The sequence below is a fragment of the Miniopterus schreibersii genome (assembly GCF_964146895.1).
Source record: "Miniopterus schreibersii genome assembly, chromosome: 1".
Taxonomy (NCBI): Eukaryota; Metazoa; Chordata; class Mammalia; order Chiroptera; family Miniopteridae; genus Miniopterus; species Miniopterus schreibersii.
In genome coordinates, this window is record NC_138101.1 from 2,383,321 (window position 1) to 2,408,881 (window position 25,561).

At 56.9% G+C, this 25,561-nt stretch overlaps 1 protein-coding gene across 2 annotated transcripts in view; it reads right to left on the reverse strand.

The window, feature by feature from the left end:
- SORCS2 (sortilin related VPS10 domain containing receptor 2) overlaps positions 1-25,561 on the reverse strand; it is a gene marked incomplete at its 5' end in the record, with an annotated part of 364,973 nt that overhangs the window by 143,835 nt on the left and 195,577 nt on the right. For both annotated transcript variants that reach the window (XM_081130912.1, XM_081130911.1), the window contains 8 exons: positions 359-461; positions 4,088-4,234; positions 5,249-5,425; positions 13,471-13,560; positions 14,388-14,506; positions 15,124-15,188; positions 18,753-18,826; positions 19,569-19,733. In XM_081130912.1, coding sequence (XP_080987038.1) covers positions 359-461; positions 4,088-4,234; positions 5,249-5,425; positions 13,471-13,560; positions 14,388-14,506; positions 15,124-15,188; positions 18,753-18,826; positions 19,569-19,733 — 940 coding nt within the window. The remainder of the gene's footprint in view (positions 1-358; positions 462-4,087; positions 4,235-5,248; positions 5,426-13,470; positions 13,561-14,387; positions 14,507-15,123; positions 15,189-18,752; positions 18,827-19,568; positions 19,734-25,561) is intronic.

Sequence of the window (25,561 nt, forward strand, 5' to 3'; positions counted from 1 at the left end):
ATCACCCATCCATCACCCATCACCCATCCATCCATCACCCATCCATCACCCATCACCCATCCATCCATCACCCATCCATCACCCATCCACCCATCCATCACCCATCCATCACCCATCCACCCATCCATCCATCCATCCATCCATCCATCACCCATCCATCCATCCATCTCCCACCTTCCCACTCAGCCAACATGTATCATGTGCCCACTCTGGGCCATGCATTCACCCCCCCACACTTTTCCATGACAGCCGAGCTTCCTGGAGATGTCATTGCCCCTCAGTATACACACCATTATCCAGGCCCATGGCCAGCAAGTTTCACCCTTGAGAACAGAGCTTCCCTCAGGCAGCCTCCTACCTGCACCCATGATGAGGCCTGGGGCAGTGTCCTTGGTGTGCACAGTGCCTGACACGTAGGGGTTGTCTGCCCAGAGCAGGTGCAGGTGGAGGTGGCAGTCGGGCTATAAGGAGAGGACAGGAAGCCACAGTTAGCACGTGGGTGGGAAACTGCTGGGTGTCGCTGAGCCTCGATGCCTTTCTCTGGGAAAGGGGCAGTAACCTCCTCACAGCATCACCGATCAACACAGCACGGCCTCCAGGGACAGTCGGGGTCCAGCGTCCCCCCCCCCCCCCGAGACACAGTTCTGCCTAAACTTCTTACCAATAAGAAAAGTAATCATTTCCTTGGCCCTCTCTTTTTTTCTTTTTCTGAAAACATCTCCAGTTTAGAAATACCACAGGACTGAGCACCCAGAGGTCCAAACTGGAACTTCGGAGGTGCCACTAATTTTATGGGAAACTTGGGCCTGGGTTTCCTCATGTGTGAAACGGGGACAGCAGTGCCTGTCCCCCCCCTCACAGGGCACGAAGGACAAGCGGGGTCGGTCCAGATCCCATTGTCTTTACTGCGTTACACCGCGGACTAAAACCCATCCCAGAGCTGTCCCCTCTCATTTTATGTTTTTATAGCGCTTTCTTCTGGTCCATGAACCGAGTCCATTTTAGACAGATTTTCCTAAGTTAAAAACGAAACTGTTTCATAAATTGGATATTGATCCGGGTCAGCCGGAGCCAGGGGCTGGGAGGGGGGAGGGCAGGGAAGGGGGCAGCCCCAGGGCCTGATCCGGTTGGAGACGAGCTTTATTGTCTGTTCCCAGGTCTAAAAATGTGCTGGCTGCACCCCACGTGTGTGGGATGTCAGAGCAGGGGGTCTGCACAGAGAGAGACGAGCCATTGCCAGGGGCGGGGGCGGGACAGGGAGACAGCGGTGACAGGGGGACAGCGGTGATGGGGAGAAAGGATACAGAGGTACTTTAGGGGGGACGTGGTGGACTGTGGTCACGGGTGACAACTCCACGAAGGCACTAAAAACCACTGAACTGGACACTGAACTGGGCGAATCGTATGGGATGCGAGTTGTGTCGCAATAAAGCTGTGAACACAAAGGAAGAAATAAAAGGCGGCGAGTTCGGCTGGAAGAAGGCTCCGCCCAAATGCAGAGGCGCCCGCGGTGGGCTGCAGACCCTCCGTGGGGAAGACGGGGGACCCTGGCCGGGGGGCCTGGTCACCCCGGGGACAGCCCCGCGGGAGCCTGATGGGGAGCCACGGCTCCTTCTGAATTTCTCCCGAGTTCTCAGGAACGACAGGCAGGCTGCGGAGTTAATTTTGGTGAGAACCTTCAGGCCTCTCCCCCGGCAGCCGACACCTGCTCCCCGACTCAGCCCAAGTCTGAGGAGGTGCCACGCGCTGCAAAACAAACGGGTTTCCACTCTGCAGAGAGACGCAGACAGACTCAAAATCACCCCCAAGCACAACCCGTCACCCTAAAGCAGGTCTGATCGCTCCCTCAACGGCTTAAAAAGGCCCCTCGTGTCCCCATCAGCAAAGGAAATCTCCCAGCAGAGCCAGTCAACGGCCAGGAAAGTACTGGTGACCCGGAGCGAAGGGGAAACGCCAGATGGGGACACCGAGCGCGTGTCAGGACCCGAGGACGGCCTTCTAACCTGCATATGAGCTAAAATGGGTCAAGCGCCCGACCCTTGCTATGTCTGGGTGACACACTGACTGTGGGACCTCATCTCTCTCTTTACGCGTTTCTGTTTTTTCCAGTTTTCTCCAATTAGCAGGAACCCCTTTTATGATGAGAACTAGGCCCTCATGTGGGGTTCGCCCTGCTCACCGCGGGATGCATGGCTGAGTAAGGACACGGCCCGAGAAGGCGGTGGCCATGCTGGTCGCCCTGGCCCCCTCCCTCCCCGGCCCCCAGAGGGGAACCACACGGAGGGGGACCGTCTCCGAGCCACGGCTGCAACGGGTGCCTTTCATGCCCACGGGGCTCCCGCACCTTGTCCTCTGCTCTGCTCACCGGGGTCTCGCCTGGCTGCCTGGGCCACACACGTCCCACCTGGCTGCTACCTGGACTATTTTAAGGCCGGGACATAAATCTCTCAAAGGTTATGTCCTTACTGAGCTGATCACTGAAGACAAGACTCTATTCTTAGAGAAAACTTGCTTTGAGGGATTAATAAGGCTTAACATTGCCGACGATGCTACAGAAACGAGCCCTCTCCCAGTGACTGTTCTCGGAAGTAGGTCGACGGCTGCTATTATTCTCCATTCTCATCAGGAGACGGGCTCTGGCAGAGGGAGCGACAGGCCCCTGGCTGGGGGGTCAGCCCAGGTCAGCAAGGGGTGTCCCTGCCAGGGGGGGAGGCTTCCACAGAGCCCACATGAGGCCAGCATTCCCTCTTGGGAAGGAAGGAGGAGCTGATTCTGTCTGGATCGTTCCCACACAATGGTCCTGGGGCCCGAAAAACAGGCACTGTTACTCTCTTTACAGAGCGGTGGGTGGGCTCTGGCATCCCCAGAGCATATCCTTGCCTGGGAGGGGCTTTGAGGTCAGAGAAACAGGCAGAGAAGCGAGTATGACCCATGAAGGCTTCTCAGTGGAGGGAACATCTGGGCAGGGTTTTCAGGCGTCAGTAGGAGTTTGCTATGGGACAGCGTGGGGAAGGGGGCACTGTGAGGGAGGGATTTGCTTGCCCCCGCCTGCCTGCTCTGTGCCAGGTCTGTGTGTTTCATTCATTCCCACCACATGCGACCTTCCTTCCTTTTCAACAAAGCCTCAGAGCACCGACTGGCCTGGCCGAGCTCACATAGTCACTGGGGACCGGAGACGGCAGCTCTGTGCAGCTCCAGCTGTGGGCCCTGCTCCCACTCTGGGTGGCCCCCACTGAGGAAAGGCCAGGGATGCCGGTGGTGGTGAGCTTCGGGGAGCAAGGAGAGGCGGGCCCCATGGGGCCCGAGCAGCCTGCCTCAGGCCAGGCACATGTGGTCCCTTCAGCCTCTTTCCCCCTCACACCTGCTGCTCCCTGAGTGCCCACCTCAGGCCAGGGTCCCTTAGGGCTGTGTTTCTATCCTCACAGGCACTGGCCTGTGTGCCACCCAGATCTCCTGGTGCCCAAGCAAGGGCTCCGGGGAAATCCAGCACTCACCGCACCCCAAGGCAGCCACGACACTGGGCAGCCTACACTTCTACTCATTACAAGGGCACCCCGGGTGGGGCTGGAACTTGTGGCATCTGGGCTATGGCCCCGCACCCCCACCTCCAGGCAGAGTGCACTCCTGGCCCTCGACGTCGCCAGTGGGATTTGAGAGATGGAACTCAGCAGGCTTCCCAACGGCTGCCAGCTTCGGCTCACCCTCTGCTATGGCCCTGAGACCGTCCCTGGGCTGTCTTAGGAGGGCGATGCCAGGCGACGGAGCAGATCCCCCAGATCAGCCTGCCCCTAGGTGTGTGACCAGGTGCCCGGTTGAGCCCAGACACAGGTCTGGAGGACCCCGAGTGCTGTTTGGGGGTTTGCTACATGGAGATGTTGTGGCAGGAGCTCATGGCCACACGTCTCCCTCTCTGGCCTCCTCTTAATTCCTGTGAAGCAGGGAGTTCCCGTGATCCCGTCCACCGCGCCCGGCGACATGGGCGGTCCCCATCTCTCAGATGGCCCCTCTCAGATGTCACCATCTTTACCTTCAGGTCCCTTCAGCAATGCCGCTCGCCCCGCCCACAGCGCGTGCTGGAGACACTCACGGGCTTGCAGTTGGTCGGCTTTCCGTTCATGTCCACGCTGGGCGCCCGCAGGTAATCCCAGTCGCGGCCCTTGTTGTAGGTTATAAGCGTCATCACCTTCCCATTGACTTTCTGGTTGGCCAGGAAGACTCCTTTCACCCCGTGCACCTGCCACAGAGGCACAAAAGGATTGTGGAGACCTGTCCGGAGCCCTGTCCAGAGCCCTCCGATGGCTGGGCGTCCCCATGCTCCAGGCCCTCGCCAAGAGCTCTGTGCACACGGCCTATCCGCCCTGACGACAGCCCTGGAGCTGGGGCTGACTTTGCAATGGCTGTGTCCCAACGTGGCCACAGCCACTTGCTGGAAGGCCCTGGGATCCATATTTATTTTTTATTTTTCTTTATTTTCTAAAATATCTTTTTAATTTCAGAGAGAGGAAGGGAGAGGGAGAGAAAAACATCAATGATGAGAGTCACTGATCGGCTGCCTCCTGCAGGCCCCTCCTGGGGATCGAGCCAGGCATGTGCCCTGACTGGGAATCGAACTGTGACCTCCCGGTTCAAGGGTCGACACTCAACCGCTGAGCCACACTGGCCGGGCCAGGGCTCCACATTTAGAAGGAGAGAGAGGAGCTAAAGGGGTCAAGGGAGAGAGACAGAGAGAGTGAGAAAGAGCCAGACAGACATCAGATACTCAGACAGAGGGAGAGGGAAGGGAGACCCGGGCAGGGGAGAGGCTGGGAGGGAGAAAGGAGCAGCAGGTGCTCAGAGGGCCCGAGGCAGAGTGGGGGTCACAGCCTCTGTCCCTGGGGCCAACCCCGGCCTTGGCCGGGCTCTGAGCAGGTCGTGGGAGCCCAAACAGCTTCACAGATGATCCCTTGTGGTCCAGTGGGTAACAGGGACCACCAACGCCGAACCCCAGTTCAGCAAAATGTCACCCCCGCCCCCCCCCGCGAATCCCATTCTTCTTGTTGGTAGACCTGAGTCACAAAAACTGTCCTCGCCACATTTCAAATTCCATCAGAAGGAATAAGTCCCTCTTGCCCTAAAAGCACCTGCATAGCACCCCCTTGGACGGCCACACCCCTCAAATATTTGATCCTTTAGGGAATATTTGCAGGACTGTGAGGCATCGCGTTAGAGAAGGGGGACAGGGGCAGGGGGGTGGGGCCCGGGGTCCCACCTCCAGGATGTCCACGATCACCCCCTCGGCCTGCCGGGAGCTGCGCACGTCCTCCAGCACCAGCGAGTAGAACACGCCGCTCGGGTCCGACTGGTACATGTTGTAGGTGTCGGTCTGGTACCACTCCTGCACCGCCACGAACACCTGGCTCTCGTCCGTGCTGATGATCTGCAGGTCCTGGGGGGGGGGGGCAGAGGGTCAGAAGCAGGGGGAGGCACAGGGTCAGGGGCAGCTGGGGGAGGGCAGAGGGTCAGAGCAGCTGGGGGAGGGCAGAGGGTGAGGGGCAGCTGGGGGAGGGCAGAGGGTGAGGGGCAGCTGGGGGAGGGCAGAGGGTCAGGGGCAGCTGGGGGAGGGCAGAGGGTCAGAAGCGGGGGGAGGCACAGGGTCAGAAGCGGGGGGGGGGCACAGGGTCAGAGGTGGGGGGAGGGCTGGGGGGAGAGCAAAGCCCACCCCAGGGGATGTTCACCTCTGTTCCTCCCTCTCAGCTCTGTGGCCTTGGACAAGTCCCTTTACCTGCCTGGGCCTCCATCTTCCCACCTTAAAAGTGGGGTGACAGTCTGACCCTCTACCCTGGGCCGCAGGAGGGAGGCCAGGCTCAGGGCACCGTACAGTGAGGCTGCCTCCTCCCGGCCCAGGTCAGGCTGTCTGTTCATCTGTCCCTACAGTGGGAGGACTCCTCCATGCACCCACAGATTGTCGGATGCACCCGATGGGAGATGGGGGTGCATGTCCTTCCCGAACCCCCTTCCCTCACTGCTCATCCATTTGGCTTGTGTTCATTAGGCGCCTACTGCAGTGTCCTGGGTTGGAGCGCAGTGTGGTCTCTGCCCTTGGGGAATGTCCACGCGGGAGGAATGAATTCGTTCACCCCAGCCTCACGTCCAGGGATGTCATCACCGCCTGCCACGTGCCTGCCCACGCTGAGCACTGGGCCACAGCCTTGGGTCTCCCCCATCCCTGGCCCCACCAGGCTCACACCCAGCACGGCCCCCACAGGTCTCCGCAGCAGGCAGCCCAGGGACGGTGGGGGCTGAGGGTGGGCCCCCAGCACAGGGCAGAGGGCTGCCCTGAGGAGGTGAGCAGCAGAGGCCCAGGCTCCTGGCCTCAGTTTCCCTCTGGGAGCAGGAGGGTCAGGCGGCTCTTGAGCGAACGTGGCAGGAGTCTCGGGTTTTGGCGCCAGATTTACAGATCAGAAGCAAAGCGAGACGCAGGCGAATGAAAGGAAGGAAAGGGAGCTGGGGTTAACCTGGATTCTTGCTTCTCTCCTCTCTCCCTGCCAGCGCCAAGTGCTGCGTGGGAGCCGCGGGAAGGCGCCTGCCCAGGCCCATTTCGCGCCATCAGGAGCTCTTACTCTCCAGCGCCTGTCACCTTGCCTTCCGTCACTCAGAGCTTTTACTGCCCTCTGGCAACAGGGCTGCCAGGACGCAGGGGCTGAGCCGGATGCAGAAATGGCCCCTTGGCCACTGCACGTGGCTGTGTGGTCTGGGGACCGGCTCCCCCTGTTTTCTCAACTGAGGTTGGGGGTGGGGAAGGTGGTTCTTTTTTTCTAATAATAGATGGAGTCCCTATTTTGTCCAGTCCAACATGGCCTTCAGGCGACAGCGAATCAGTGGCTGCCTGGGTGGGGCACAGGCTGGCGAATGCCCCTTCCCCTCCCGCCCGGCCAGGCCCCTGTGCTGTGAGGTTAAAGGAAGAGGCTGTGTAGAGAAGGGACACGGCTGTGACACACCCACTGTGCACCTCGGGGAGCACCCACTGTGCACCTTGGGGAGGACCCACTGTCCACCTTGCTCAGGGAGGACCCCAGCAGCGCAGGTGGACCCTCTGTCTACAGATATAAATCTAACCCACAGAAATGACCGAACCAAGAGGCTGGGGCCAGGGGAGGTTCCCAGAGGTCAGAGACGCAGGGCCTGGCAGTTCCCATCTGTGACGTGGGACAACAGGGTGGAAGGAGTCGGAAGGACACAGGGGTAACCTGGCTCTGGGAGCAGGGTTATCACTGCCCTGCTCTCTGCCCCCCCCCCCGCCCCCCTCATTTCTCCGTGCTTGGCCACGGGCCACATGCACTGCGTCCACTGGGGTACTGGTCATTCTGTTGCTTCAACAAGGAGGGTGCCTCGTGGGCCCGGGTCACGCTGGCTCCGAGCTCAGGGAGTGGCCGGCCTCAGTGGCACCGTGAGTATTCAGTATTTACGGTTACTGCACTTCCAGGCCTGTCTCCTCCACAGCTGGATAAATGTTTACTCAACTCGAGAACAAAGGAAAATGACTAACGTGACTAAAAGTCGCAGACAGTGCCACCTCCGGAGAGACCTGAGACTAACTTTTAAGATGAGCACTTTGGGGCTGTTCCAAGTGTGAAGCCTCCATTTCTCCTGTGTGGCACGTAGTTCGTTCTTTCACTGCATGTGGGGAGCACGCCCCTCTGTCATGAAAATTACTGATAGGCACCACTTTTATGACTGCCTGGTATTCCGTTTCGTGGACATACCATGTTTCATGACTGTTTCCCGGCTGACGAGCCTTTCGTGCCTCCCATATTTATGTGTAAAACAGTCATGGACACCCCTGTAGGTCAGATTATAAGGATGAATGTGGGCAGTGGGAACACTTTAAAGCCCTTCTGCATGCGGTGACGTTTCCATCCTGAGAGTTTATATCATTAGTTCCTTGGGCCAGCAGGGCAGAGGGCACTCACTTCACTTCAGGCCAGTATCGAGAATGGTCTTTTTGAAACCTTTGCAGATTGGAGAGTGATAAGTAATATGCAATTTCTGTTCAAATTTGCATTTGCTACTCTGTTTTTTAAAAAAGAAAAGTGAGAGGCCAAGACATTTGTTGACTCCATTTTTTAAATAAAAAAACATAAAAATCAATCACGTATCTGCGTATGTGTTTTACGTATTTAGCTGTACGGCCTGTAGAAATAGGTAGACAGAAACACCAAGGTGGCCAATATTTGTTATCAGGTAGAATTAATTAGGTTTCACTGTAAGTAACTGAACCTGGGGTAAAAAGTGGACTTGACCAAGACAGAAGCTTATTTCTCCTGTACGTAAAAGCAGCCCAGATGTAGAAAGTCCAGTCTGGAAGCTCTGCAGAGACACTAGGGACAGAGGCTCCTTCTGAGCCACTATCCCACTGTCTCATGATATGGCTCCTGCCTTCATGGTCCAAGATGATTGCTAGAGCTCCAGCCATCACATCAACATCATATCAGGAAGGAGGCAGGAAAGAGGGAGAGAAAGCCCTGCCTTCAAAGGAGGGTTCTGAGAAGTCTCCCATGACAACTCCACTTACATCTCACTGGTCATGTTTTAGAAGCAGGACCACAGTAGCTGCACAGGAAGCTGAGAAATGTAGTCTTTTAGGTGGGAAGCAATGTACCAGCTAAACTGTGGGATTTATTAAACTAAGATGAAGAGGCAGAATGGATGTTGAAAGTCTTCAAGAGCTTCCACAGTGGTTCCCTTGAGGACTGAGGAAGTGAGACTGCCCTGGAAAGGAGGAGTGGAGAGGCAAGCACGTAGACGTGGTATAGATACTTGTATATTCTATTAGTTCTAGTGAATACATTTTAAAGAGGTAATTTTGTAAAGTTTAAAAACATTTTCATAAGTACGAAGGGGAAATGTTTCCCATAGATCTTTCTATAAAATCCATAGAACAGCCTATGGAATCAACACCTCATCAGGCTGTTTCAGCATTTTGAATATATCAACTCACTGTGTACTGGCTGCCAAGGTTTCTGATGAGAAATCTGCTTAACATCTTATGGAGGATCTCTTGCATGTGACAACTTGCTTCTCCCTTGCTGCTTTCAATATTCTTTCCTTATCTTTCAACAGTTTGATGTCTTGATGTGGGTTTCTTTATGTTTATACTGTTTGGGGTTCATCACCTTTTTAGATATTTATATTCATGTCTTTCATCAATTTTGGTAAGTTTTTGGCCACTATTTCTTTAATAATCTTTATGAAATAATCTTTATGAAATCTCTTCCCCTCTGGAATTCCCACAATGAGTATGTTGGTTCATCTGATGTTACCCTACAGGTCCCCTAGATGGTGTTCACTTTTTTCCAATCTTTTTTCTTTCTGTTCTTCAGACTCAATAGTTTCAATTGTCCTTTCTTCAAGTTCTCTGATTCTTTATTCTGTCTGCTTAAATTTGCTTTTGAATCCCTCTAGTGGATTTTCCATTTCAATTGTTATTCTTTTTAGAGTTTCATAATTTCTTTTGGTTCCTTTCTATATTTTCTATCTATTCCAGTGATATTTCCAACTTGTCTACACATTGTTTTCTTGACTTCCTCCACATTTTTCTTCAGTTCTTTGAGCATCCTAAAAGATAGTGGTATTAAAGTCTTTGTCTAGTAGGTCTGCCATCCACTCTTTCTCAGGAACAATTTCTGCTGGTTTATTTTTTCCCTTCCAAGGGATCATACTCTTTGTATGACTCGATTTTTTGTTGTTGCTGAAAACTGAACATTGAATACAATAATGTGGTAACTATGGAAATCAGATTCTTCCCCAGGGTTTGCTATTTTGTTTCTGTTTCTGTTTTTGATTTTTGTAGGCTGTCTCTGTACCAGGGACCAGCATGAGGTGTAAATTTAGGTTCCTCTTAGGTCTTTTCCTAGCCTGAACTTTCCCCCGGGCATGCATGGGGACTTTCTAAATTCTTCCATGTTTGTGGTAGCTTTTGAATGTCCTAGTCCTTAAATATCTGACTCTCATAGGGAAAAAGAAGGAAAACAAAGTAGGTAAAACACTTTAAATTCCCTGGAAGCTGCTTCAGCCAGTAGTGGCTGCAACAATGACTGCCAGGTGGGATGTACGCACCCCTTCATGATCAAACACATCAATCTGAGCCAGTGACTCCCGATATTTGGGTGACAGGTCCTTGTGCCCACTCTGGATCCTGCAAGCTGTGTGCATGCTGCCCGGGAACATGTGCACAGCTGCCCGCCACAGGGCTGGGGGCAGAGGATGGATAGCTACAAGCACGGTGAGAGCTAACATTACGGAAATTAACCTGACTTACAGTCCAAACATTCCCCTGAGAGCTGCAAGCCTTTGAATAGGCTCCAGAGTCCACAGCAATTCCATGAGACAGCTGCTGTCCTGTAGCTGTGGTCTTGGTGAGGACTCCTGCGGCCCCGACTCCATCCTTGCCTCTGATGTCACTTCCACCTTCATTCTTATTCCCCATGAATTTTATTTCACTTTATATAAACTTATTACAAATAAAGAGACACTGAAAGTAAATCTGCATTTACTTTATGCTTATGCATGTTTTTTTATATAATTGACAGTTATTTGGTTCTCATTCTCTTTTGTCGGGTTATAGCCTTTACCTATCTTTCTCCTGTTAGAAAACATGAGTATTTGAAAAAAAATAAAAACCATTACTAGTAAATAATTCAAGCAAAAGATACTGATAAATGGAATAAAACTGTTCACCCTTCACAGCTGTCACATAGGTGAATTAAACAGCAGAACGGCATCACTTACACTATCTCAAGTACTGTAGAAGGAAACAGATGATACAACACAGTCCGGCAAAGCTGCGTGAAAAGTGGTCTAACTTCGCCAGCAGCAAGGTGGAACCCTTTAGGAAGGAACTGAGCTACATGAATACTTCCATCCTTTGTCCAGAAGTTCCTCGTAGACTATCACTTGAGAAAATAGGAGAAGTCCCCGCAGGCACAATTCCATGCGTCGCGGCACTGTCTCTAACTATGAAAAATAGAGACGACCCAGATGCCCACCCACCAGGCATCTGGCTGAGCTACAGGTACGCAGTCTCCTCAGTGAGAGCCCTGCAGTCACTTAAGGTGGGGGTCATGTACTGTTCTGAGAAATTCTGCTACACTGTCATGTGCAAGCAGGCTGGCGACGGAGGGCCTGCTCTGATCAGCTCTGGCACGTGGCCACTGGGGGAGGGAGGCTGTGGGTGAGTCCCCTCTGCTCTGACGTCTATTGTTTTCATGATGCTACTCAGGCAATGAAAGAAAAAACAACACCGGGGTGGTTTAGGGGAAGGAAACAGGCAAGAGTTACAAATGCACCGCAGAACGACAGAATCTGATTAGGAAATTCAATGAGTCAGTTCTACAAGTTGTTGGTGGCAAACACTGGGGTCCAGCTGCTCCCCTGAATTTGGTGAGGAGGAAGGAGGACCCTCTCTCCTGCTGGACAAAGTCCTCAGCAGGACCAGATGTGGTCTCAAGGACCGTATGTGGGCTCTGGGGGGGGGTTCCCTGAGAGCAGCCTGACTCCGCTGTCATCCTCAACAGCCCGCTACTGGGTCCTGGACATGGGCCTCTGAGTGTGGACACTTAGCACCAGAGCAAATGACACAGGCCCAAATGGGTCCTTCATCTTCCCTTGTAACTGAATGACATGAGGGGCACAGAAGCCTCTCATTTCTGTCCCCCACTTCCAATGTGGGGGCTCTATCTTCTCCCATGGCCTCACGACTCACTTCCATGGCCTCATTTCCACGGCAGGGAGGAAGAGAGAAGCTGGCAGGTGAGAACACGTCCGGGGCCTGCCGCGGGGCCCATGGCGGCGGTTCCTGCAGATCCCCCCGAGCACATGGAGAAACGCATGCGTACCATCCCTACGTGCGGCTCCGGGGTCCAGGGAGGTGCCCCACGCCCACGGTCACAGGAGCTGTGCTGTGCCATGGGCCCTGCAGAACATCCTCAGAAACGGCCTGGCTGCTGACCCAACCACACTTTCCCAGGAGACACGCAGCAGCCCAGGGTCCAGGTCCCAAAGCCGGAGGGACAGGAAGGGACTCTGGTGTCCACCTAACCCACCACCAGGACAAGGGCCCAGGACAGAGGACACCGATGCTGCAGCCCCCGGGGGTGGAGGCAAAGGTTCTCAGAAGCTGCAAAGCCCCCTCCGCCAGGGACGCAGCTGCCCTGAGTGAAACCATTAGCTTTTACTTACTCAGCTCAGCAGGCCTGGAGTTAATGTGTTAAGCCTGCTCCTTTTGTGTCTCTCCTTTAATTTCCTTCTTCCCCTTTCACAACAATCCACTGCCCCGAGGCTTGCAGGACCCAGAGGTCTGTCTCCTCTCACCACCCTCACTCTGGGCCCTACAGCCAGGCTCTCTCCTGCCCCAGGGCCTTTGCACATGCTCTGCCTTCCACCTCAATAGCTCCCTGCCCACCTTTGGGCTTCAGAGGAAATGATGGGGACCCTCCATCATTCTGTCTCTGCCTTTAGTTCCCTTCACAGCACAAATCACAACTTGCGAATATCTTACCCATCTGTCTGCAACTTGATTTTCTGCCTGATTTCTCTCTGTAAAAGCCACGAGAGGCAGGGAACGGCGGCAGCACCACTTCCCAGCACGCTTGCTTGCACCTGCTCTGTGAATATGTGTGGGAGGCAGGGTGCAGCAGTCTGTGTTCTAAATCATGCACGTGGAGTGGGGAGCTGCAAAGAGGGCCATGGGACGGCCTCCGGAGGGAGAGGGAGCACGAGGCTGGTTTCAGACCCACGCAGGCTTGGGTTTGGCCCCGCTTTGGGTTCTAACTTGCTGTGCAACCTCAGACAGGTTACTCAGCCTCTCTGAATGTCAATCACCTGCCTTGTAAAACGGCAATAACATATGAGCAGGGAGGGGCTGTGGAGATCAGTCCTCAGGTAGGGCCTGGAGCAGGGACAGGGCAGCTCCTGGGTCCCCCATTTTTGTCTCTCCAAGCAAGGGGAAGGACGTAGCGTTAATTGAGCACCTACTATGTGCCAGGCACCACACTAGGCAGTGGGAAAGCAGAGGTTAATAAAACAGAAACTGCCCCCATCTCTCAAAACTCTAGCTGAAAGCAGGAGACCAACACAGGGGGTCCCTAGCACCCTGGGTGTCAGGAAAGAGAAGGGAGGGACGCCAGCAGGAAAGGGAGGCCTAGACCAGCCTGGAGGGTCACTGGCAAGTGACGTCTCTCCTGAAACAGCCCCTCTGGGGAAAGACAGGTTGGCAGAGGGAAGAGTGCGGCAGAGGCCCTGAGAGTGCACAAAGCTGGGCATGTGTGAGGCCGGAGCGGGGTAGGGAGGGGAGAGCAGCTGGAGGAAGCCCGGCCACACTTGCTCTTGTCCGTCCTGACCCGGGTTCACCAGACATCTGTGCAGGAGTCCCGCTGCCCACGAGTGAGCACAAGCTCAGGAGGGGACCACAGGGGCCTCGAGGAAACCTCTCACCTTTGGTAATGCGTACTTCGGTAGCTTCATCAGGACAAAGTCATTGTGACGATAAGACACGTAGTATTTGGTCTGGTTGGCTGAGGTTGCCTAACAGGAAGGAGAAGCATGTTTTTGAGGGGCTAGGTTTCCTTTCAAGCGAGATCCTCATGAATGAAAAACTATATATTCAGCTCATGAAAAAAATGCCCTTTTACTTTGCTTATACCTGCCCTGCCTGAAGTAGACAAACTCCTATTCGCCCTTCAAAGCCCCATACCAAACGCCCCTCCTCTGAGAATCTTTGTCCACCCCCTTCAGTCAGAACTAATCTCTTTCCTCCTGCTCTGCCAACACCTTGTTTCCCTGCAGCTGGGTTACAGAGCCAGGTGGAATGAACTTTCTAAGATCTGAGCTCGGGGAGAGGGGAGAGGTTGTTTTGGAAGGATTGTGCTCCTCACCCCAGAAGAAGTAATCAAGAAGGGGTATGACCAATTGTTCACAGAAGTTCCTGAATGTCAGACCCCGTGGTTTCTGAGGGTGGTCCCAACTATGACCTGAGTTCCTGTGTGTCCAGTCAGCAGGGTCCTGGTCACTGGGCTGTGGACAGCTGGTGCCTGGCAGCCAAGGGCAACGGCCAGAGACAGTTCCAGAGTCACCAGAACCCAATGGAGCGAAATGAGTGTGGGTGGGGCCCCCGCTGTGGGGGGCTTCTGCTGGGGAAGGCAGGAGGGGCAGCACACCCGGCCCAGGGCTCGGCTTTGAGGGGCGTTGGGGGGCCTGCAGCCATGGCCACAGGGCGGGGGACGCTGAATTAAGCAGCACTTGGAGGTCAAATAGCCATTCTATGGCCTCCTGTCCGGGTGATTCCATTTCCCCCGAGAGGCTCACGCTCCACGTGGCCCAGTGGCGGATTCCGCGAGCAGAAGCAACGGTACCTTAAGGAAGATGTAGTCGTCCTGCAGGATCAGAGACCGGCGGTCAATGGGGCCGGCGAACGGGGCGCTCAGCCGCTTGCCGGTGCAGTTGTGGATGGAGGCGGTCATGTACTGAACACCTGCGAGGGAAGCAGGCGTGGGCACATGGCATCTCCAACACGGAGCCGCCGCCGACACGGCCCAGCGTGGGCCTGCCCTCCCCGGAGCTCATCCGCTCCAACGGAAACCGGCGGGGGAGGCGCAGCGCCCCCGAGTCTGCAGGGCACCGTGGCCGGGGCAGGGCCGGGCACACAGGCGGGGCCTCCACTCTCGCCCCCTCCCTGCTTGCCCAAGGGCCGACTGGATCTGCTGCCCCCACCAGGCAAGGGGCAGGGCTTTTTGATGACCTCGGACTCCCCCACCGGGGGGGGGGGGGGGGGGGGAAGCCACTGGAGGCCCACCGTCAGCACTCAGCAAGCACCGGGGGTGGGACCGGGCGCGCAGGAAACACTCGGTGCTCAGGGGCCAGAACAAATCACCCTCTTAATAGACTTTTCCACCCGAGTGGAGCTCCCTGACTTCCATGGACCTCCAGCTGGAAAGGGCATTTAAAATTATGCCACATCCTAGCACGTGAGGTCGGCTGGGCAGGACCAGTCGGCGAGGACGAGTGGCTGACATGGGCGCAGGGAGCCTGGCTGCAGGGTGAGGACCCTCAAGGACAGCTGTCTGTGCCCCCTCCCTCGCCCTGGCTTACCTCCTACAGGGTCATGGGCCTCCATGTGGACCAGGTCAGGCTCGGCGCCCACTCCAGACTCAGACCTGGGAAAGAACGGGCTCAGGTTGGCCTCAGGAATAGGGTCCCTGACCCCATCATGGTGCCTGGTCCGTGTCTCACACCCCATGTGGCCACACAGCCTCCTGCCTCCGAGGCCACCCTCGCTCTGCGGGTTGGAGGCCAGTCCTCTCCAAGACGCCACGGCTCCCGGGGGGAGCAGGGTTTCTGCCTGGCTGGGCTCGGGCTCGGCCGAGCGTTCCATCCACTGTCTTCTTTACAGAAGACTTTCCCACGAGATGCGTGTGGTTTGTTTTGTTTTTGTTATTTATTTTGTTTTGTTTTTGATCAAAATGAGCTCAGGAGGCAGGCACAGGCCTGAGATATCTGCCTAATTTTGCAAATTAGGAAACAGGCTCAGAGGAGCAAAAGGCGCTCGGCTGTAAGTAGGTGAACCAGGCTTCCTCCAGGACCCTCTCCCCGTAACCCCCGGGGCTCCCGGCCGCCCGCCAGCACCGTGGGCCCTGGAGAGGCCCTGCTCTCGGCTCCCCCCCACCACGCTCCAGCGAGCGGGCTCAGGCGCGGCTGGAACACAGTGGGCACTGTGGCTGCGGGTGGAGGGACCAAGGAGGCCCGAGGACAGGAAGGAAGGTGCGTCGCAGGGCCGCAGCCCCGAGGGCGGTGTCCCCTGAGGGAACACGGACGGCTGACCCTCAGCGCCTGCCCAGCACAGGGAGAGCCTGGCGCCCAGGAGGCGAGGTGCAGATTTTCCGACTGAAAGAAACCTCGGGGGAGATCTGGTCCAGGGTTTCCCGGTTTCTGCTGTGTCATGTGTCAACCGGACCGAGATCTACTTGCCGTTTTCTTTACTACATCAACTCCCTTCAAAACCTCTAACTGCTCAGCCTCTGAGCACGAGCTCCCGGGGCTGGGGAGCTGAGCACTGTGGTCGCAACAAGATTCGAGCCAAAGCGACAATTAACACTTCACCTTGCAATCGACACCCCCCACCGGGCCTCCGCGTCCTGACCCTCAGGGTGCTCGTGGGCAGTCAGCCTGCTGCACGGATGGGTCCCTGTCCCTCTGGGAGACAGTGGTTTGCTGGGTGGCAAAGTGACAGGTCCCTCTGACCCTCTGACTGCAAGGTGAAGGGCTGATCTAGGCCTTTGTGAATAGAGCACTTGAAGCTCCCTGGAGGGAGAGCTCCTGCCTCTGCTTTTCTCTTTTCTGAACAAAAAGGGTCATTGTTCCCTTTACCAGGAGCTCTGACAGTCCTCGGCTGGGCAGACTGAAAAGTCGGTAAGGACACCAGCCTGTTTACTCACCCATTCCCTCCCTCCCTCCCTCCCTCCCTCCCTCATCCCCTCCTCCCTCATCCCCTCCTCCCTCCCTCCCTCACGCTCCCATTCAGTCTTTCTCCCCTCCACCCCCTCAGTCTCTCACTCCATCATCAGAGCATCGCCATGGCTAGTTCCCAACATGCCCACACCATGGCCTCGGACTGGGCAAGGGAGCACCACAGGCCTGGGGCCTGGTCCCTGCCCAAGAGGCCCTCGCCCTGGAGTTGGGAAGACAGACTCTGCGTCTATAGCGCCTCAGATAAAGCCTGGCTCCCTGCAGGAAATGACATGTGTTGCCTCCTGCATCTTCCTGTCTCTAGGTCCCCAAATGCAGCATCTGGGGAAGGTCCCGGGCCTGGCCCCAGAACACTGTTTAGAAACAGCAGTCACGTGAGACGACCCACGAACCAGCAGATCCCTGGATCGAGTGCTGTGGGAGCTCAGAGAACGGACTTTACTCTGCTGGACTCAAAGGGCAACTCTGAGGCACATGGTTCTGATGGCCCCTCAAGGCATCACCACCCAGCCTGGATCGGGGTGGCCCTGCTGCTTGGCCCGAACTGGGCAGCTCCACAGCTAAAAATGAGGAAGGGTGAGGATCCCCTCGGCGAGCTCAGGTCGAGGGAGAAGCAGATACGACGTCCCTGGAGATGTGCAGGCGGCCAGACTACCCAGCACAGTGACCAACAGCATGGTCACTCCACAGGCCACACACAGAGGCCGTCACAGCCCAGGGCTGCTGCTTCCAGGCAGCGCAACCAGGACAACCATCCCCGCCCCTCTGGGTCTCAGTTTCCCCTCTGGAACGCGAGGACAGACAATCAGCTGCTCTGTGTGGCTTCCACAGCTGAGGGACCAGACTGGAGGCCAGTGCCTGCTGGACGGTCAGCATTCACAGCGTGGCAGCCACTGGGCAGCTGTGAGGACTGTGTTCCCAACGCCTCGAGGGCCGCAGAGACGCTAATGGGGAGGGGGGTGCTCGAGGGCCCACAGGGCCCTGGAACACAGTAGGTCCCCACGCCAGGGGGGGACCTATTTGTTCAGCATCTCAGAACAGTCAGGAGCCTGAGCGTCAGGCGGGACGTGGCTCAAGGACAAAGTGTGCCTCCGAAATGCTGTCAAAACAGCAACACTCACCGCTGACAGCAGGGGGCCCATCACCACTGTCACCACATTCCAGGAGAGACTGGGGCCAGTGGCCAAGTGTCTGTGTGATTATCTCTGAGGCATAACAACTCGGAGCAATTTGAGAAACTCGAGGGAAGAAATAACGTGACTGACCGAGATAATAACACATTTGAATAGTGCCCGTTGCCCTTTCAGGACCTGTGGGTGGGTTTCCCCCTCCGGCCCTCTGGCCCCCTGGCCTCCGGTGGGCCTGCACTGCGACAGGGCGGGGACCAGACCCACCGAGGCGGAGCCGGCAGCTCCGCCAGCGCCCCAGGCACCTCCACTCGAGATCCCACCTCCTCGCCCCTCCCCAGCCCAGCGAGCCCTTGGGGCCAGCAGCTGACATCAGTGACAAGGCCGGTGATGGATGGCGGGGCTCCGGTTTCCAAGGAAGGAACTGGCCCTCCCGTGGGTGGCATGTGGAGGGACAGCATCCCTTCCGCCCTCAGCAAAAGGCCGAACCCCCGAGCCCGTGTTCCAGACGGGAGACAAAGGCTCCCTTCAGCCTGGGGCCGGGGTTCAGGAAACCAGCCCCTTGCCACGATTAGCATGGACATGCGTGTGGACCAAGAGGGGGCAGGGCGCGATTTCCACCGTGTGTGTGTGTGTGTGTGTGTGTGTGTGTGTGTGCAAGGAAGAGCAATCTGGTGGAAAGAACGCGAGCATCCCCGAGGGCGGTTACGCGGGAGGGTGATGCCATGGCTGCTGGGGGAACGTGGGCTCCGAGCCGGCTCCCTTCCTGCCCTGATCCCCGCGGGTACGTGTCCTCCGTGGGCCTCGCTCCCTCATCCCACACGTGACTCCTGGGCCACGGGCTCTTCTGGCTGGTGCTGAGACGCTAGAACGTGGCTCCAAGAACTCGCTGAGCGGCGCCCACGGGAACACAGGGGATCCGGCCCCGCCGCCTGCGGGACCCCGGCCAAGTGCACATGTGGCCCAAGGGGCTCAGGCCCCGAGCCCTCACCATTTCTTCATCGCCCAGTGGAGCAGGAGGAGCCCCCTGGGGTGAGGGGGTGCAGGGCTGGGGGCAGAGCAGGAGCGGGTGGGGAGCCCCGAGCCGGGGCAGGCACAGGGCTAACGCTCCGTGTTCGGGGCTCTCACCAGAACACGTGCTCTTTGGTCACTTGCTCATGGAGAAGCATCCACTTCCTTCCCAGGTCACACGTCACGTAGAGCTTTGGGGCAGAGAGAAGGGAAACAGAAGCTCGGTCAGGAACGAGCCTCCTCCGAGGGGCGACCCACCGTCCAGGAGGAGCGGGGGGCTTGGGGTGCCAGCACGGAAAGCCAGGGGCCGCGAGAGGCACGGGGGGTCCCCCGGAGCCCCAGAGGGAGAGAGGCCCTGCCGACACCGTGATTTTGACCCCGTAAGACTGATTTTAAACCTCTGGCCTCCACAGTTGTGAGGGAGGAAGTCTGTTGTAAGCCATCAAGCCTGTGGCCATTGGCACAGTGGCTGCAGGGATGCCCACGGAGGTGTCTGTCCTCGGGTTCCTGTGGGCTGGCGGGCACAGCCCCAGGGGAGGGGATGCTGATGTGGGGTCTGAAGGGTGATTCCCTCTCATCAGTGAAGGTGGGAGAACATTCCCGCTGAGGGCGAGGCCTGGTGAGCTTGCTGCAGGGCTGGGAATGTTCTGGATGGGGAAGTGGGGTGCGGAGGGGAAGAGTCCTAACAGTGATCTATTCATACATTCCCCGGTTAGCACCCCCTGCACCCCCTCCTGTGCCCTGCTCCATTCTCACACCGCGCGGCCCAGTGGGTGCTCCCGACGCCTCGGGGAGAAAGCAACAGGGGAGCCAGAACCCCCCGCCCTGGGCCCCACCCCGGCCCGCCCAGGGCTTCTGGGTCCCCGCGATTGGAAACATCACCCAGGGGCAGCCGCCCGCGGCCCCTCGCCCACCAGCCGGGGAGCCGCTCACCTTGCTGTCCTTGGTGTAGGCCAGGATCTTGTCCTCGTGCTTGGGGTGGAAGATGAACCTGTCCACAGTGAAGGGGATGAGCTGCTTCTGGAAGGTGGAGGCCTCGTCCGTGCTGAGGAACAGGCTCTGCTCCCCGCTGCTGAGCGAGGAGCTCAGGAAGAAGATCTGAAACAGAGCCAGCACGTGAGGGGCGCACAGGAGGCTCGCTTCCCGCCCCGTGCCTCAGTCTCCGCGTCCGTGAAGCGGCTCCCGGCGCCGAGCAGGCTGCAGCGAGAGCCTGCCGGGAGTGCGGCCAAGCTGTCCTCCCCGGAACTCCACAAGGTGACTCTCACTGTGCCAGGGGCACCTCTGCAGGGCGGATGGGAAACTGAGGCACAGAGAAGGGAAGCAAACTGCCGAGGTCACACGCCAGGCAGGACGGAGCCCAGGTCAGGATCTGAGCGTGACTCCTGAGCCCCCGGCGTTTCAGGGGGCCTGGAGCTGTGGGGCGGGGATGGGACTGTCACCTGGCCACAGGTGAGCACGGCTTTCCCGGGGGACTGGCGTGGGGCAGTGGGACCCCTTCTGCATGGATGCCCCCTGGGAGGGCCTTCCACCCAGCATCCCTCCAGAAATCACTAAGCCGCACGGAGCCCCGCCTCTACGTGAACCAGTGATGATCCAACAGGTTCCTTCTTTCCGGGGACACCTAGTGAGCTCCCCGGGTACATCCATTAGCCTCCTCGAGCCCCAGGCCCTTCTCTCCCCAGCAAACCGAGGGTCTGAAGGAGACCCACAGGGGACAGCTGATCCCTTGGTGACTTTGCCCTGAAAGGGGCACAAGATGTGCTGGGAGATGTCTCTCGAGCCGTCGTTCATACAGAGGACGAAGGGGGTGCGGCCAGGGAGCCAGAGATCACAGACTCATGTCTGCAGAGACGTTTAATGACAAGGGAGCCCGTGCACTCAGGACAAAGGCAGGGCTCGAAGACGGAGCGAGTGCGATTCCTGTGCTGCCACACTAACCACGTCACAAGGAATTCAGTGTCAACTTGTCAATGGCAAATGCATAAAGTAAGTATGACCCTGTCGGTGGAAAATCCATGAAGAACGAAAGGATTATTACGCAGCCATGAAAAAGAAGGAAATCCGGCCGTTTGTGACAACCCGGATGGACCACGAGGGTATCATGTTAAGTCAGTCAGACAGTCAGAGAAAGACAAATATCCTATGATCTCACTTACATGTGGAATCAAAACCAAGCTCATAGATACACAGAAAAGACTGGTGGCACCGAGGCTGGGCAGAAACTTCCAGGTATAAAATACAGTCCTGAGGGCGTCACGCACAGCATGGTGGCCACAGGTAAGAAAACTGCATTTTATGTTTGAAAGTTGTTAAGAAAGTAGATTTTTAAAAAGGTCTCATTACAAAAAAAAAAAAAATTGTAACTATGTGAGGTACTGGATGTTAACTAGACCTGTTGTGGCGATCATTCCACCGTATGTACACTCACAGAATCATTATGATGTTGTACACTTGATACTAATATAATGCTGTATGTCAATTATAACTCAATCTAAAAAAAAAGAATGGACGGAAAAACAAGTGTTAATCATGGTTGGTTTTAAGTGGGGAGGTTAGAAAAAAATATTTTAAATAAACTTTTATTTGGAATAGTTACAGATTGACAGAAAGGTTACAAACAGAGCTCACACAGGCCACGCCCCAGGCTCCTGTCAGTCACACCTTCCTTTAGTAGATACATTGTTGCAATAAAGGAACCCATGTGGGCGCATGTGTTTTCCGAGCGACACACTTCGTTCCCATTTCACCAGTCTTAATACTCTGGTTTCTCTTTAGATCGCATAAATCTTTCACCTTCCCACTAACGTCTCTATCTGTCCCAGGACCCCACCCAGGACCCCACCCCATGCTCGGTCCTCACGCCTCTCCTCCGGCCCCTCTGGGCCGTGACAGTTTCTCAGACGCGCCTTGCTTGTCAGGACCTTGGCAGTTCTGAGGGACCCTGGTCAGGCATTGTGCAGGAGGTCCCTCAAGTTTGGTCTGTCTGATGTTTTCCTTGGGGTGATACCGGGGTAACAGGGTTTCAGGAGAAGAGTGCGGGGGCAGTGCCATCCTCACGGTACTAGAACCAGGCCGCATGCCGTCCCCGTGGCCTGTCACTGGGATGCTGCCCTCCCTGGCTGGGCCGGGCCACTCGGGTTTCTCCACTGCCCGGTTCCTCTTTTCGCCCTTCCACACTGTCCCTTGGGGAGGGCACCCCCAAGCAGGGCCCACACCTGAGGAGTGGGGGGTCGGCCCCCTCCGCGGGGGCGGAGCAGCTACATACATTATTGGGAATCCTTCCATACAGGAGATTCATCTCCTCTCCCCATTTATTTACTTATTCAATCATTGTTTACATCACTACGAACTCATGAATATGTATTTTATACTGCGAGCTGTAAGCAGTACCATATTGTTACTGCTCGAGCTCTTCCCGGCTCCCACGGCTTCCTGGACACAACCCCATGGGCCCGCCTCTTCTGAACGCTCTGCACCGCGCCTGGCTTCCCTGGACAATCGGGAAAACGTGACAGGTCCCCAAGACTTCCACACATCTCGCTGGACACAGCGGGGTTCATGCAACATCCAGGCCACGCTCCGGGGCCAGGCTCTGCGCTCCCCCAGGGCAGCAGCTCCCACGCTGTTGGGGCATGTGGCCCGGGGAGCCTACATCCCCTCATGAAAGTGCTTTTACTCATGATGCATTTTTCAAAAGGTGCTTACGATGACATTAGTACCTACTGCTCTACCTCCCCCATCACACTGCCCCTGAGCACAGGTATAGGGACTCGAGTCCTTCTTCGACCTCCGGCACCCGGGACAGGCCTGACGTGGGGCGGGCAGGTAACCCCCACCCAAGGGAGACCCGGGTGCATGAACGAATGAATGGAGGCTCCATCTCAGCTTGATGGGTGGCTCCTGAGGAAGCTGCTGGCTTTCCTCCTTCAGAAGGCAAACACTCCTGGGGCGTTTAAGTAACCCAGGGAGCAGATGTCATTTTAAAATTTCATTCACTTACCCTCTCCACTGCTCAAAGTATCCCACAGCAATGAAGGCTCATTCATTCATTCTTCATTCATTCGTTCATTCATTCATTCTTACACAGGTGCTAAAGCCACAGGGCCAAGCAAGGACTTAGGTATACACAGGGCTTTGGGGGGGAGGGGGCGGGCGGGGGACAGCATCCAGGTGCAGGGCAGGCCTGGGGGCAAGAAGGAGGCGACACCCCGATGAGCCTTGAAGGACGGATGGAAATTTGACTGGCAGGCCCAGGCGGGGGTTTCAGGTGAAGAAGGCATCATGGTCAAAGGCACCTGGGCAGGGTCCCCGCCTGCCTCTTGCTCAGCTTCACGGCTCCCGCCCCTCACGCCCAGGCGCCAGCCGCCTGACTCCTGGTGTGTGTCTCCAGTTCGCCGAGACGGTTCGCATCGGGGATGCCCAGCAGGGCCAAGACACGTCCAAGCTCGCCATCGCTAATTCAGAATGAAATTTTTGTATTTCGAAATGGCACGTGTTGATAAAATTAAAATACCTTCTTGCAAATTTTCTGAGCCCCGAACTTTGGGCAACTTCAACAAAGCTGACTGTTTCTCCTTTATTTTGGGTATCGCTGCTCTACAGGTCTCCCTGCCCCTACCCAGCTTAAGTTTAGCCTGTTTTTATGATAGAGGCACCCTTACCTTTGTTACCTCGCTGTCAAATACCTCCTCACGCACCGAAGCGCATTTCAAAGGTCACCTCCTCCAGGAAGCCCCCCGTGATACACAGCATTGTTCTAATCAACCCCCTGCTCTTTCCCCAGCACCTTGTGCATTCTTGGTCTAGTCCAACGTTCCCTAGTGCTCTCTCTGTAAGTCTGCCTTTCCTTCCAGGCCTGGAAGCTGTGCAGCCTGGCGAGGCCCACGTATCGGTCACTGCCATAGCTCCCGCCCAGCAGCTGCCCTCTCCCAATAAACAGGTGTTGATGCTACTTCCACGCAGAGTCAGGGCCCTGGGTCCAGCGGGCCTCTCCACACAGCCCTCAGGGCCGCAGCCCCGCCGCCGGCACGGAGGTGGGAGGGGAAAGAACTGGGTAAGCCCTTCTGGTCAGGCGCTCAGTGATCTGGATCGGGGGATATTTTTGGCCTCAGTGGGATAAGTGAGCCAGGAAAGATGGGGGAAGACAAAAGTGCTGACAAGGGAAGAAGTCGTGGAGCAAAAAACAAACCCATTAGCATTGCGCCGAGCCGCGGGGGCTGGCAGACTGCTCTTCCAAATTGGGAAGCAGGCTATTTTAAACGGTGTATTTTCACCACTCACTATTCCGGGGGAAACATATGGTACCTGCGCAGGGTTCTGGGGCCCACGAGGCTGGGTGGTTTGAAATCAGAGGCAACACGTGACAGGAAATCGTTGACAGCTTCATCTGAAGCGTGAGTCCTCGGACCCGTGAAGTCGTTCGTGGGGCCCCGGACAAAGGACAAATGCAGGGCTGACGCCCGGAGTTTGCGCTCCCAGCTGCCTGAGGAGGAGGCACTGCCGTCACTGGTCTTATTTGCCACTTGGAGACAAGAGGCCCGGGGGGCTGTGTCTTGTATCACGAGACCCTGATTGGAATCCAGGGCTCCAGCGGCCGGCACCCCACTCTCGCCCACTAGGATGATGCTCCGCAGGGTGGAGATAATCCTGGGCACAGCCCAGCCGCCAGGGTGGTCACCCTGCCTGTGCAGAACGTGGCCCACGGACGGCATCAGCACAGGTGGGTGGCGCGGGCTCTGGAGGCTCGTGCAGCCGGGCTCCGACCTCGCCGGGCCCCGTGACGCTGCGCAGCCTCGGGCAAGTTCATTCACGCCTGTGAGCCTCAGTTTGCTCGTCTGTAACGAAGACAGGCCCTCCCACTGCAGGGGTCATGGGAAGAGTTAAATGAAACAATGTATCTAACAGAACTAGCACAGTCCGGGGACAGCCGAGTTTGTCACTGTAGCGTTTTCGCTTCCATAAAGGGAGTTTGGCTCAGCGGAGTTCATTGAGCGTTGAGCAGGCACTTCTTTGGGTCGGGGTCACGGAGCTGAGGCTCCTCAAAGGCGGTGGTGACAGGGACAGGGAGCGCATGGCCCGTCCCGCCTGAGTGTGAGTGCCTCTCCAACTGCGCACCCCAGAGCCTCACCTGCCTCACGCTCGGCCTGGCCTGGGGCTGGGGGCTTCCCAGAGGAGGTGTTGCCCGAGCCAGGCCTCAAAAGATGGGCAGCCAGTAACGGCGGAGCTCAGCGTGACCAGAACACTCACTCGGATGAGGGAATGAGAGGGGACCACTCCTTTCACAGAAAGTCATGTGCTTGGGGTGTTTTTTTCAGGTGGGTCACATTATTGACATATTTATTGGATACGCTTTGCTGACTCCAAAGCAAGTCCAGCCCACTCGGGGGATGGGATCCGTCTTCCCATCAGAGGGCGACGCGTCTGGGTGGGCAACAGGGGACACGGGCACGGGGCACCTAGGAGGGCCCAGTGCAGGCCAGAGCTGGAGCACCTGCCCGCCCTCACCCGGAGGCGACCTCAGGCTGGCCTCCCTGCCCCACCCACGGTGCTCGTGGGCTCTACGGTGGCTCTTTGCTGCTCTGTCACCTGCTGCCACACATGTCCACGGCAGGAACCACGTGTGGCTCCGCCTGCCCCGCTCGGCTGTCGAGTTCACTTTCCTGGGCCGGGCTTCTACTATCTCGGCCAAAAGGTGGAGCCCCCATCCCAGGCAGCCCGGCGGCGGAGCTCAGGGAGGGACGCCTCCGAGTCCGCGGGGAGACGGCCGCCTCTGCCGGCCCCGGCTGCTCCACAAGCCGCTCGTTCCCGTTCAGAGCCCCTCGCGGGGGAGGGCTCTGGTTAGTCCACCCCCACCAGGCAGAGCCCCAGCCTCGGCGTCACTGGGGCATCTTTCTATTTAAACCCAACCACCGGTCTATTCCTGGCCA